A 13,866-nucleotide genomic window follows, 5' to 3' on the forward strand; every position below is an offset into this window, starting at 1 on the left:
ACACTGAGCTGGGCATGATCACCACATAACCAGGTGTGCAGCACAGTGCAGGAGGGGACTGAAGAGAGAAAATGAAGGGGGAATGAAATCTGCCCTTTCACTCTATTACATTTTGTCTGTCTCATCCAAACATATCCTTACTGGGGCTGAGGACTGTAAAGAGAAGTTAATATGAATCTCTTTGGGATTCATGCTGTAGGCAAACTTATTTACAAATCCAAATTCAGAATGGTGAAATTCAACACTGTCATTTTATCACTAAGTGTGTGAGGTTGCTTTGCCATACACTTCTCTTTCCACATATTTTTAAGGACAGTTTGGAGGAAATACCTCATTTCTGCTAAATGAGGTTATTACTGATGTTTGTCCTCACTGCTGTGCCAGAGCAGTGAATTGCTTAAGAAAGGTGCAAGGTTTTTCCCTTCCTGTGCCCTGTTAATTGACTAAGAAGCAAGTTTAGGAGGAGCAACGTTTGGATGCCTCTGATCTGTAAGAGCAGCAGAAGAAATTGTTCTTATAAAAGAGCTCCAACCTGGCTTGGAATCACCCCTTTCTCCTCATTGTCAGAGAAAGAGAGAAAAGAAAATATTTCCTGCACTTTCACATTTGAGAATCTCTCCCACTAGACACAAATGCAGAAGACATTGCATGTTTCATGCTAGAATTAAAGATATTGCAAAAAAACCCCTCCAACTTCACTCAAAGTAATTATGTTAATCAGATAAAGCCATATAATTTGGAAATTACAAGATCTGCCAGTTTCCAAAGAAAAGTTAAGACAAATGCAATACTTCTAAGCAGAATTTATGGAATCAGCCATCCTGAGAAAATAATTTGCTGAAATGAAGATGAGACTTTGGTTTGCTTAGAAAAAGCTCCTGTCTTTCAGGAGTAGTTTTTTGATTCTGGTGCAGAAAGTCTAAATGTTACAGGAAATTTCTTGTTTTACTTTCTAAAGCTCCTGAGAAGGTGTTGCTTTCTTGCACTAGAATCTCCAGCAGAGGGAGCTTTATCATTACATTTAGTAAAAAAAAAAAAAAAGGTTTACTCAATATCCTTCATCTACAGTCTGGAAAAAAAGTGAGATCGTTGGAGTTTTTTTACAGTGGGAATTCATGACATCTTAATATGGCAAAGTTTTAAAGGAATAGAAAGGGCAAAGCCTTTCCTAGAAAGAACATTTCCATATGTAGTGTTACACTATTTCATCAAGGTTCTTTTAAAATCGGAAAGTTTAGTATAAGGGTACTATGGTAGTGATTTGTAACCTGGTCTGTTCTCTGCTTTCTCTTTCCCTGACAGCAGTGAAGGATTAGTTTAAGGGAATGGTAACATGATTAGTTTTTAGTATTTCTCCAGTCTGTGGCTACTGTGAGAATTGGATTGCACAGTGTAAGTTACTTTTGTGGCACTTAAAGTTATTTTGCTGTTCCAGTGGCCACAAAGAAGTGCTCAGAAAGCAAAGATTCTCTGTTGATTGGTGTTCCACACATTCCTCTCTTGCCTTTGAAAATGGTGGCATTTTTAATCCGATATCTCTACAGGCAAAGTGGGAATGTTCTGCACTGAATTCATAACAATGGTGTAACAATATATTTTGCTCCCAAGTTCTTTTTACTTAACATAGAATATTTTTTGTCCTTCCCAATCTTTCCAAGGTTTTCTTAATAATTTTTCAAGTACTTTAAATAATAGTTCTCTAGCTTTTCCTTCGTTGCCTACATGCAAAAGAAAAAGGAGCAGGGAATAAAATTCCAGGAAAAACTCTCGTTTTCCAAAAAACCCTTCTCTTTTCAAGTATGACCTCATCAAGATTTCCAAGCTTCACAGTCTTCCCCTGTTGTGATGGAGTGCCAAGGATGGACACACCAAGAATCTTTATTGCTTTGGAGAAGCTTTTCTTCTTTTTCCTGGCACAGACAGACCATTAAACAGACAAAATATAAATGTGGAAAGATGATTATTCTGTCACAAGATAACACAATTATAGTCTTCTCTGTGTTTAGTGCAGGGCTGATTTGGTAGCTGAACAGAATACTAAAACCTCTTCTGTTCCAGTCTCTTCTTACATACAAATTTGTATTGGTTTAAAGAGGCCTTGTCTATGAAATTTAGGATCATACAAGGTAAATGAAGGTAAAGAGAAATTAAGATGAGACTATTGCACTTGAAAATGCATGAATATGTAAATATTGTGGTCTTGAATTAATTGCAGTATGTAAATTTCTTTTTTTTTTTTTAACTGGTACCTCATGTACCTGTGATCAGTGGGTTATTTTGCAGTTATGTTAGAAAATATATTGCATATTGAACCATTCAAATTTTTTTCTAAATATTTCCTGGTTTTCTTTATTTTGTTATATGTTGTTATTAATTGATAAATGTAATTGATTAGGGCTAGTGCATTTTTTTAATTGATTAAACATTGCTTTTTTGATACTGATGTCAGTTGCCTTCCATTTGGCTAATAAATATATACGTATATATTAGCATGTTTTTTTATTAACTTTGCCTGTACAATTTCAGAGACAGATGTCTATACTTTTGGACTTGGACAATATGGGCAGCTGGGCCATGGTACTTTTGTTTTTGAATCTTCAGTGCCGAAGTCTGTGAAACACTTGAAGAAGCATAAAATACGTAACGTTGCATGTGGGGAAAATCACACTGCTGTAATAGCAGGTATGTCAGTGCCAAAATCTGAAATCAACTTCCAGCAACTCACTTTTGTACTGGAAAAGCTTCTGTTATAAAATGAGCAATAGCAGAAGACACGTGCAAATGTACTGGTTCTGAGCCAGTGAGGAAGCCAGATTTGATAGGAATTCCTGATTCATATCCATGCCATGCATGACTCTGTACCCTGTATCTCCTGGGGAATTATAGCCTTATAAGCATGCCTTGCTTTAACAAATATTCTTGTTTAGAAACCTTTGTTTTTCTATACAGTTTAAATCTTATTATTTTGTTAGAGTGGTTTTGTTTTTTTTTTTACAGATTGTCTAGACTGACTTGCATCTCAAACAGTCCTTTGTCTGAAAATATGCATATTTTTAAAAATCATATTCATCTGCTGAAGTTCTAAAAATAATTGTTCGTGTTTTGGTTTTGGAAGAAAAATATTTCTTACTTTCATGGCCTGTTATTTTGTTTGCAATGGTTCTGTCCTGGTTTTGTATTGAATCTTGGTTATAACATCCTTTTTTCCACATACAGAGAATGGCCTCATGTTCACTTTTGGAGATGGACGACATGGCAAGCTGGGCTTTGGAGAAGAGAGTTTTACAAACCTGTTTGATCCCACTCTGTGTTATAATTTCTTGAAGTTCACAGTGCTTTTGGTAAAACTTTTGTTCATGCTTCTCAGGCACCTTTTTATGAAACACATTATTAATGAGAATTTAAATCTTATTATAGAATTATTTATTTCTTTAATATTTAATTAGTTGACAACATAAATTGAAAAAAAAAGGAAATTATATATGCTTACCTGTTTAGAATTTCTTTGGTTCAAACTGCACATATAGACTCTTTTTTAGGGTTTTATTCAGTAGTCTTGTGCTATAGTGATTTGGTCTATAGAGCTGTGGTAGCCTTTAAGATGAAATATTTATTACTCTTAGATTGTTGGAATAGGGGGAAATTGATATCTTTTCTGAAAACACCAGAGTGTTACCTTTTCAATTGTGGCAATTTTTGTACAGTGGGATGTTTTTAAATATTTTAGAATATTTGAGGTTTTGCTTTTTAGAATTCAAATGGGCTGAGAAAGCAGGAATACTCTTTCATTTTAAGGGAATTGTTTTTGTCTGTTTTTTGAGGTGCAGAAGAAATAAGTGTCACAGAATTCAGCTTAAAAAATGCTAACATAACTCAGGATTTAGCAAAATTTGGGACTAAAGTCTGTTTATCTTCTCTTTGTTTACTGGAAATAGAGTTTAAGGAAGTCTAATCAGAAGTGAAGTTTTTAAACTTTTTAAAAAGTGAAACCTCTGATCTTTATGTAATAATACTATGTATATTGGAGAGATTATGATTTGCTTTACATTTCGTGGATTTTGTGATAAAACAACTAGATTTGTGTAACTGAAACTATCAGTACTGACCACATTTGACTTGTATCAAAATAAGTAGCTCAAATCTCATGAAAATCAGTGGAAATGTCTGCCCGTTGTTCTGTTCAATACAAATATACTGTATTTAGCTAAGAAGAAGTGAAGATAGATCACTAGTCATTAATAAACATAATTAAGTACTTTTATTTTGCTGATGTAATTAGGAGCAAAATTTGAAGCAATTTGGTAGTCTTAGCTTTATTACATTTTTCTTATAATCCAAGCCCCTTGAGATGATTATAAGAAAATGCCATCCTTCTATTGATACTTGAAATAATCAGACCCTTTTTTGAGCTGTAGGTTGCTTGTGGTGGTTGTCACATGCTGGTTTTTGCTGCTCCAAGACCTAAAGGATCTGAAGAAATACCCTTAGAAGATTTATATGAGAATCCTTTGACTGCTACTATCCCTAAAATGAGCGGGGACTTTGTACTGGCAGACACCTTACAGCTGTCAGCAGCACGAATGCGACGTCGGGAGAGGGTAAATCCAGAGCTCTTTAGAACTGCCATACTTCTTTTAGGAAACAAAATCATTTTTAAAGCTAGAAATCACAGCATGTACCCAGCAGATAAATACATCTTCTTAAGATAAGTGTTTAAGTTTAATGTATAAAAAGAAAAATTAATATTTACTCTGATCCCAAAAGCTGATGCAGGAAAAAAAGAGGTATTGGTCAGATTTTCCTTGTTTATTTCTGGGAAAAAAATTCAAATTGGGTTTGCAAAATAGAGAACCTCTTCTGTTGCATTTTTAAAAATATCTTATATTTTTAAATGGTGCCAAGAACCTGACTCTTTTGTTGTTCCCTCTGAGTCCTTGAATATATTAAACAAGTTCATAGTTTATAAAATATATAAGGAGAACATTTCACAATCAGCTTAAAATATCCCTAAATCCTGTAGCTACCTAAAATAGTAGGTTTTTCACCTTTATCTCCACTAGACATTCCATGTGATTTCTTTAAGTAGCATGATGAGTTGGATTATTTTACTTACCTCTCTGAAAACTAACTCTACCAAAACCTGCATTCATTTCATAAAAATGTATTGATGTTGTGGGTTAAATATCTCAGTGTTATTTGAGAAAGTAGTTTTTCATTTTAAATAGAAATCTTAAATAGAAGCTCTTTTTGCCCTTTGTCTATATTTTAAGACTGCTTGAAATTATTGTGTAGAAACAATCTAAAAAATTCCTTCTATGTCCACTTTTTAGGACTATAAATAATTAAAATATTGAAGATATTTTTTTCTGCCTTGTATAAAAGTTCAGCATAGTATCATCAACTAAAAGAAAATACTACTATTAAATATGAGAAATTGCTTACATTTTGTTCTTCTGCCCTTATTCTCAGTATATTTTTTTGATCTTCTAAAGGAAAGGTCACCAGAACAGTTTGTTCGAATGGCACGAACTCTGCCTCCACTGGGAAAAAGCTTCTTAAAATCTTCATTGCCTGTGACAAGCAACACTACCCCATTCAGTTTTTCTGCAACAAGTCTTCCTAAAGCTGAATCTGTGGCAGATGGAGACAGTGAAAAAGGTGAAGTGTCCCCACATCTTGCTGCTGTTTTCTGATAAGTATGGTTTAGCTCTCATCATTTGTAAATGATGCTCAGTTTGAATATGAAAGGAAGTTTAAGTTCAGTCTTACTTCAAGAGTGTCTGGCAGCATACAGAAAGCTGAGAAATGCAGACAAGAAATTGCCTCACAGTGTTCATGTTTGGAAAACATGCTTAAAGATTCGGGGGAAGCTTGAGTGAAAGAAAAAACAACTTCTGAATTGCACCTGTGGTTAGGAACAATAGTAGAGACAGTAAGGTCTATAAGAGAACTTGGATAAGAGAAGAGGTCTACTAATTCTTACAGGACCTTTCTTCTTTACTTGGAAATGCAAAATTCTCTATTAGCTAAGATAATAAGGATTTATAATATTCTAGCTATTGCAAAAGCCTGGATAACCATAATACTGATACAGCGCTGGACTTTTGCACAGATTCTCTAGAGCAGATCTGGACTTATCTGGGTTCCTGGGCATGTGTGATTTCCTTGGAGAAGCAGTGCTGAAGAGTGCAGAATGCAGTGCTTCTCTGTAAAGGTTAGCCCAGATTTATTGGACAGTCAAATCTCACTTGAAAGTAATTAATTCAGTTAAAATTAAGATGATTATTTGTAAAGCAGCCAGCATGTCCATTAGCATTTCTCACTCTAGGAAAGCAATACTGTGAAATTTTAATTGCCTTTAGAGTCTTCCTAGGCCTAAAACCTCAGGTTTTGTGCTGTATGGAATAGTCTTATACCTGATGGACTTGAGGTGAACCTGAAAATGACACAGGAACATTTTTATGATGCTACATTGGAGTTAAACTCACTGTCTCTGCATCCATTGCATGGGTAATGTGCAATGTACATAACATGACTGCAGATAATTTGGTCTAATTGTTACACAGTTATTAAAAAGATTATCCAAAAGAATCTATGTCCCATGTAATATTTATGCTTTGAAAGCCTGCAGAAATGGTCAGAGATCTACAGTGCACTGATTGCTGGTCTCAGTATTAACCTCTAATGTTAATACTGATGAAAAGGGGTGGAAGTGTTTCTTCTGTGTCTTAGGATGGGGGAATGAGGAATCTCAGTACTTCAGTTCTATGTCAGAAAATTAGAAATACTCTCTATTTTATAAGAGTGGGGTGTTTTGTTTGCTCTATTTTGCTTCTTCCTATGGAATTTGTTTATTTATTTATTTCCCCCTATTGTAGAAAATGATCATCAAAGGGGTAAACCTGGTGAAGCCTCTACAGAAGAAGATTCAGATGATGACAGTACTGACAGAAACCTTGGAGATACAACTGACATCCTAAATATGGTAATATATTCCAATAATGAATCTATAATTCAATTATTTTTTATGCAGAGGAAGACAAAGAAGCTAAATCATGTTTCAGGTCCTAGTACAGAACTCCTGACTAGCCCAGAATGTCCTATGTGACACGAAGAAGTACTGAAAGTAAAGTGGGCATGCATTTCATATCATCATTATCCAGTGCTGAAATATGTTATAATTTCCCAAGTAATGTTGTAGGATGAGATTAAAGCAGTCCAAGTGATGCAGCCATTTTGATTATTTGGTGATCCTCAAGCTTGTTCCTACATACTTCTTTTATTTAAAAAACATGTTCACCTTATCACTTCTACACTTTTTCAAAACAACTTTGTTTGCTCAGCAGAAAGGACATGTCCAGGCCTTAATGCAGTGCACTGGAAAGAGAGTTGGGTTTTGTCTTTTTTTTAGCCTTTGATGGAATGGAAACTCTCTGTGGATTCAACTCTGAATATGTTGTCAGTTATGCTGGAGGGATTGCACATTTTACAGGAATTATTATTTGCTTGTACTTAAAAGTACTTAATAATTTAACAGTCTGTTTGTACATACCATTTATTTCACAGTTATAAAACTTGATTTACAAGAAAAAAAATGTTTTCAGATACAATGCATGGCCTTATTTACATATTGCACACTTTATGAGCTAGACTTCTTTCTCCTTTTAGGTTTTGTACTTATTGTGAATCAAATTTAAAACATTTGTCAGAATGAAACAGTAAATTTGAAAAAAGCCCATCAGGCAAACTTGTCAAAATGCAAAATAAAATGATTGCTCTTCTTGAATCTAAATGCAAATAACCTGATACAGCATTGTTGCCTCAATTTTTCTAGGCTGTGGCAACATATCTTATTGACGAGTGTGACAGGTGGAGGAAAACCTTTAATGTCATATTGATGATATGAATTTTTGGAAGTCTGAAACCAGAACTGTGTTGAAAAAGAATATGGTGATTAAACCATAAGCAGTTAACAAACAGCAGCAAAGAACATTATCTGGTCATTTGGAATATATGGGAAAGGATGACCAAAATCTCACTACACATACCAACCTAGTAATATTCTACATTGCCTTACCTTTTGGGTTTTTACTCTATGTAGAAGAGAGATTCCAAGGAAAATTTCTGCTGTGTAATGTTTCTTTGAACATATTCTTTCAAGGCTGTGGTATCAAACTAGGTGTTGAGTTGAAGGTTGTGATGATCAGGTGTCATATTTGTAGCCTCAACTTTGTGGTGGATGGAAGGTGGATCTCAAATGTGCTTGTGGACTGTAAGAAAGGGCTTTCAGTCTCTACAGACCATCTAGGCTGGTTACCACTCTCTTTATAAGCAGTAAATGAGGAAGTGGAAGTGAAATAGGAGGGTTTAATGACCATACAGATTTGTCTCAACCTAACTGCAATAATATTAAAATGTTCATGAAATAGCTCTGTTTAGTAGAACTGGGCTTTGATGCTGCTTTCCCTGTTAGTTATGTTTATTTTTTTAATAAAGATCTTATTTTTTGCAGACACATGCAATGAAATTGAATCCCAGTGACTGGTCCATAGAATTATCACCACTCCAGAAACAGAAGGTACTGTAACTAATTATATACATGTATACTTGTAATGATGTTCAAAAAATCTGCAATTCTTGTGTTATCCTAGTACTTCATTGTTTTTGCAAGGCAAAAAAAAAATAGGCAAATTTTATAGGCCTCCTCTTGCAAATTTTCTGAATATCCAATTCTAAGATGAAATTCTAAGAAGTCAGAATTTGTACAGGCACATAGAACTCCTCATATCCAGTGGGGTTTGAGATGAGAGTATATAATGTTTCACTAGTTTAAGGAGCAAGGGACTATCATATACACATTTCACAGACATACATTTCTGCTGGTTTGTTGGTACAAAAAGATTTCAATTGTCTTTTGGGACATAGTGTAAGTAAAAACTTTACTGACAGGTATTCACCATAGATTATATTTAAAGGAGCAAAATTACTGGTTTTAATCATGAAGTTAAAATACTTTGTATTACCTTCTTGTTTCACTCCTAAAGTGATCCTAGCTTTTTGGCATTTTGTTATATTTTTTTATAATTTTATTTTAGATTTTAAAAATTATTCTGCAAAATTTGTTAAATAAGTGTAAAATTTAAAGGAGAAAAGCAACAGATTTTCAAACTTCTTAGAAAGAGCATAGCAGTGAGTGCATCAGAAGATTTTTCCAGGGGGGAGGTGGAGGAAGGTGTAAGAGAACTGTGCTTATTTCCTTCTGTTTGCAACAACCTCATGCATTGCACCTGCTCTGGCTCATGGGATGTGGTACTGGATGCACAGTCCTTCCTGCATTCCCTTGCATGCTGGGTTAGTGAGAAAGGTGTAGTAGCACATTAATCATTAACAGAATGTTATGTTCTTCTCATATATGCACTGGTGAATTCATTTCATGTGAAATATTCTACTTTTTATGCTACCTTATAATCCCTTCTCACAAATTGTTTCTTTTCTTGTTCAGATGCTTTTCTAACCTTTTTCTTTTGCTGTCATTTGTCTTTAATGCTTTTTTTTTCTTTCTTTTTAATTTTCTGCTTCTCGTGTGGAATAGAAGAACAATAAAAATGTGAAACTGAAAAGAGATGGTAAGGGTGGGCTGAAAACTAAGGATTCTGATTTCACAAAGGAGGTCTCAAAATTAGACTCTGGCTCTTTACAAAAACAGTCCTCACTTTCAGAGTCACCAGGACAAGATTTAGAAAAGAGTAGTGCCTTTGTAGGGAAGTCTGTGGCCAAAAAAAACCCAACAAAAGCTAAACCTGAGCATACACAAAGTGTTAGTACTTTGAAGAGGGGTGTTCAACAAATGACTAGGGACAAAAGCAGATTAGTGAAAAGGCAAGAAGAATATGTGGAAAATCCTGAATTTTTCAGAGAGGATGTAACTTATAATCTTCCAACTGAAAATCAAATTCTGTCTGAAAAACCAAATTCTTCCAATAAAAAATCAAAAGCTGTTAAATCTAAGCAATCACTGAAAATAGAGGTACTTCCTTCTGCATCCAGGGATCACCCCCAGACTGATGATTCCTTAGTTGTAGAAAAATACAATCTCGTTCAAAAGCAAGAAAGTCGAGAAGCAATAAAAAGTCAAAACAAAATAAAGGATGTGGCTGAAAAATCTGAGAAGTGTGAAAGAACGCACGTCAAAGGAGAAGAAAGTAGTGCAGAGAAGACAGAGAAGATAGGGTTTAAAATATCTGTGACTATGTCATCGTCTTCAACTGAGGAAAGTAGTTACGATCTTGAAAAGTATGTGCTTAAGCGTAGGAAAAAAGAAGAGGACTACAGTGAAGACAGAGGCATCCAGAGGGCAAGGAGAACAGTAGAAAATGTGGAAGATTTGGACTTAGAAAAAGAAGACAGTGAGATTGAGGAGATGCAAATTAGAAACAATGAGAAAGAATGTGTAGAAGAGACTGATTTAAAAAGCCAGAATGAGGAAGAAACAAACTCTGATGCTAAATCTGATGAAGATGGGCAATTAGAAATTAAGAATGGGGAGGATTCTGATCAAGAGCAGGAGGGTGAAGGCAGTGGAAAGGGTGAAAGTGAAAAAGAAAAATTAGATGAAACAATTGACAGTGAAGGTAAACTAGGGGAGGAAGAAGAAGACAGTGAGTATGAGAAAGGTAGAGATGAAGTTTCAGTAGAAAAAGATAAAGATGAGGAGGAAAAAGATAATGAGGAAGAACATGAAGGAGAGGAGTCACAGGCTGAGAGAGACAGTGAGAATGAGGGTGCAGAGGAGGTTGAAGAGGTTAATCAGGAAGATGGAAAAGATCAGGGAGATGAGCAAGGCAGGTTGATGAAGGAAGAAGAAATGCTGAGTGAGGGAGAAAAGGAGGATATGGAGAAGTATGCAAAAGAGGAAGGCACTGAAAAAGAAAAGGAGGAACAGGTTAAAAGTGAGGGAAGAAATGAGAGTGAGGAAGGAGGTGAACATAGAGAGGGGGAGGAAGAAAAAGAGACAGAGGGAGAAGAGGAAGGAGAAGATGAGAAGGAAGATGAAGAAGAAAATGAAGAAAGGGAGAAAGAAAATGACAAAGAAGGTGAAGAGAAGGAATTAAGAGAACTATTGGCAGGGAAGGAAGAAGATGTATCTGAAGAAGAACAGGAAGAAGAAGATATGAGGACTAAGAAGGTGGAGGAGGATGGAGTGGAAGAAGGAGAAGAGGGAGAGGGGGATGATGAAGTGGAACAGGAAAGAAAAGATGAGGAGAAAGAAGGAACAGAGGCAGAAGCAGAAGGGGAAGAGGATGGAGTGGAAGAAGGTGAAGAAGGGGAGGATGAAGTTGAAGAGGAAAGAAAAGATGAGGAGAAAAAAGAAGGAACAGAGGCAGAAGCAGAAGGGGAGGAGGATGAAATGGAAGAAGGAGAAGAAGGAGAGGATGAAGGGGAAAGAAAAGATGAGGAGAAAAAAGAAGGAACAGAGGCAGAAGCAGAAGGGGAGGAGGATGGAGTGGAAGAAGGAGAAGAAGGGGAGGATGAAGTTGAAGAGGAAGGAAAAGATGAGGAGAAAAAAGAAGGAACAGGGCTAGAAGCAGAAGGGGAGGAGGGTGGAGAAAGTGAAAAGGAAGAAGAGGGGGGAAATGAAGAAGAGGAAGAAGGGATAGAAGAAGATGGGGGAGTGGGGGAGGAAAAAGAAGAGGGAGTTGAAGAAGATGAGGGAGAAGAGGCAGTGGAAGAAGAAGAGGGAGATGAGGAAGAAGAGGGAGAAGAGGAAGAAGAGGGAGAAGAGGCAGTGGAAGAAGAGGGAGATGAGGAAGAAGAGGGAGAAGAGGCAGTGGAAGAAGAGGGAGATGAGGAAGAAGAGGGAGAAGAGGCAGTGGAAGAAGAGGGAGATGAGGAAGAAGAGGGAGAAGAGGCAGTGGAAGAAGAGGGAGATGAGGAAGAAGAGGGAGAAGAGGCAGTGGAAGAAGAAGAGGGAGATGAGGAAGAAGAGGAGGATGAGGAAGAAGGAGTGGAAGAAGAAGAAGAGGAAGAGGAAGGAGAAGAGGGAGTGCAGGAAGAAGAAGAAGAAGAGGAAGAAGAAGAAGAAGAAGAAGAGGAAGGAGAAGGGGAAGAGGGAGAAGAAGAAGGGGAAGAGGGAGAAGAAGGGGAAGAGGGAGAGGGGGAAGAAGAAGAAGAGGAGGAAAGGGATGTAGGAGAGGAGGAAGAGGATGAGGGAGAGGAGGAAGAAGAAGAGGAAGAGGAAAAAGCAAAAGATAAAAGAAAAAATTATCATAATAAGCTTCCACAAAAGAAAAGCAAATCCAGGAAGTCAGAAAAGACAGAAAGTACTGCTTTACCAAACAGCTCTAAACAAACCATGAAGTCCAAACAGCGTGTAGCAAATGGTTTACATAATTCAGAACAATTTTGGAACAATGTGCTACCTCATTATTTAACACTAAAGTAGAATAGACTACTGGACATGCATTTTAAGCCTCTTCAGGAAACTTTGGAATGATGGCAGGTTGATTTTTATTACTTAAAAAAACTTCTAATGTAGTCAAAATACATTATCATGCATTTAAGTGCCAATTTCTCAAAAAAGACTGAAGAAAATGTTTAGATTTGGGAAGCTTTTATAAGAGAAATCATAAGTTGTTGATATAGTCATTTTTACAATCAGATTTATCATGTATGACACAGATATAAAAAATAATTGCTGAGGAGGTAAACTGTGTTTGCTTCTTAATTAAATTGTAATGTTGTGTTGCCAACATGAATTATACATTGCAACAGTGTAATCTTCTTTGCCTTTGAATCAGCAATACATCAATATTAGTTGCAGGACAGCTTACTTATTACTGTGCCTTATATGAAAGGCGTGTCGGTAAATTAGCAAATATACATATTTTTAAATTTTGCTGTCAGTCCATATTCATTCCCCCTACTTTTCTTCTGTTCATACATTGGTAAAATGTTTGAGTACTCAGCATCAATTAAAGAAAAGATAAGTTGCCAAATTTTGGGTCAGTTGATGAGAGGTAAATGGAAATGCAGGCCTGGGTAAGTGATGGCCTGGCGTTTTTCAAAGGCCTTAAGGTTGTCTTTTTGTTTTGGTGTTTGGCACACAATTATGTGCAAATGCACAAGTCTCAGAGTCTGGCCTAGCTTAAGTTAGAGTCAGAATGTATCTGTTCAGGGATAATTTTTAGCTTTCACCCTTGGTGAAAAGAATTTGAAAATACACTTGTAAACTTTTTTTACTTGTTTATACTGTGCAGTACACAGAAGATTCTATATCTGCCTACAAAACACTGCATTACATTAGTCATCTAACTAAGGTTCTCAGGAAGGGGAATATATTCTGTTGCTGTGTGAAGCATATATATGTTTTCGGTATCTGAGCCAAAGCTTCTCCTCATTGGAGGAGATCTGTGCTTTTCCCTTCTAAAAAATCACATCTGTGATCTCTCAAAAGAGGTAGAGCTAGAAGCCAGATGGAATAGTAAAGAAAGTGGCAAGAAAGTCTGAATTCTTTTTGGAAAAGACAAGGTTAATACTTCTGGAGTTTCCTTAACATACACAAACAAGTCTTGCAAGTTATTTTTGTAAGATATTGCATTACTGTTTCAACTACTGGGGGCTGAACTGGCAAATGAAGAGATAGGGACTTGTCATATAGCACTGTTACTTAAATTCTATGCTAATGGGTGGTCTGGGACATTTTTGTAAACAGAACTCAGTATTGACATTCATTTTCTAGCAAGATAGTTACTTAAATCCTATTTGAAAATGAGAACAGGAGAAGAAAGGAATCAAAATGAGTAAATGTCATTCAATAAAAATGTTAATGGAATCAACACTTATGTTGGGATTATGAAACATTTTTAA

General features: G+C 36.0%; 1 protein-coding gene across 1 annotated transcript in view; it reads left to right on the plus strand.

Annotated features, from left to right (window-relative positions):
* RPGR (retinitis pigmentosa GTPase regulator) overlaps positions 1–12,151 on the plus strand; it is a gene marked incomplete at its 3' end in the record, with an annotated part of 38,083 nt that extends 25,932 nt beyond the window's left edge. Inside the window, exons 8-15 of the mRNA XM_029964746.1 lie at positions 2,527–2,682; positions 3,217–3,341; positions 4,416–4,598; positions 5,493–5,658; positions 6,879–6,985; positions 8,513–8,578; positions 9,593–11,012; positions 11,127–12,151. Coding sequence (XP_029820606.1) covers positions 2,527–2,682; positions 3,217–3,341; positions 4,416–4,598; positions 5,493–5,658; positions 6,879–6,985; positions 8,513–8,578; positions 9,593–11,012; positions 11,127–12,151 — 3,248 coding nt within the window. The remainder of the gene's footprint in view (positions 1–2,526; positions 2,683–3,216; positions 3,342–4,415; positions 4,599–5,492; positions 5,659–6,878; positions 6,986–8,512; positions 8,579–9,592; positions 11,013–11,126) is intronic.
* Between the last annotated feature and the right edge of the window lie 1,715 nt (positions 12,152–13,866).

The sequence above is a fragment of the Manacus vitellinus genome, unplaced genomic scaffold (assembly GCF_001715985.3).
Source record: "Manacus vitellinus isolate BGI_N305 unplaced genomic scaffold, ASM171598v3 scaffold_7_pilon, whole genome shotgun sequence".
NCBI classification, from domain to species: Eukaryota; Metazoa; Chordata; class Aves; order Passeriformes; family Pipridae; genus Manacus; species Manacus vitellinus.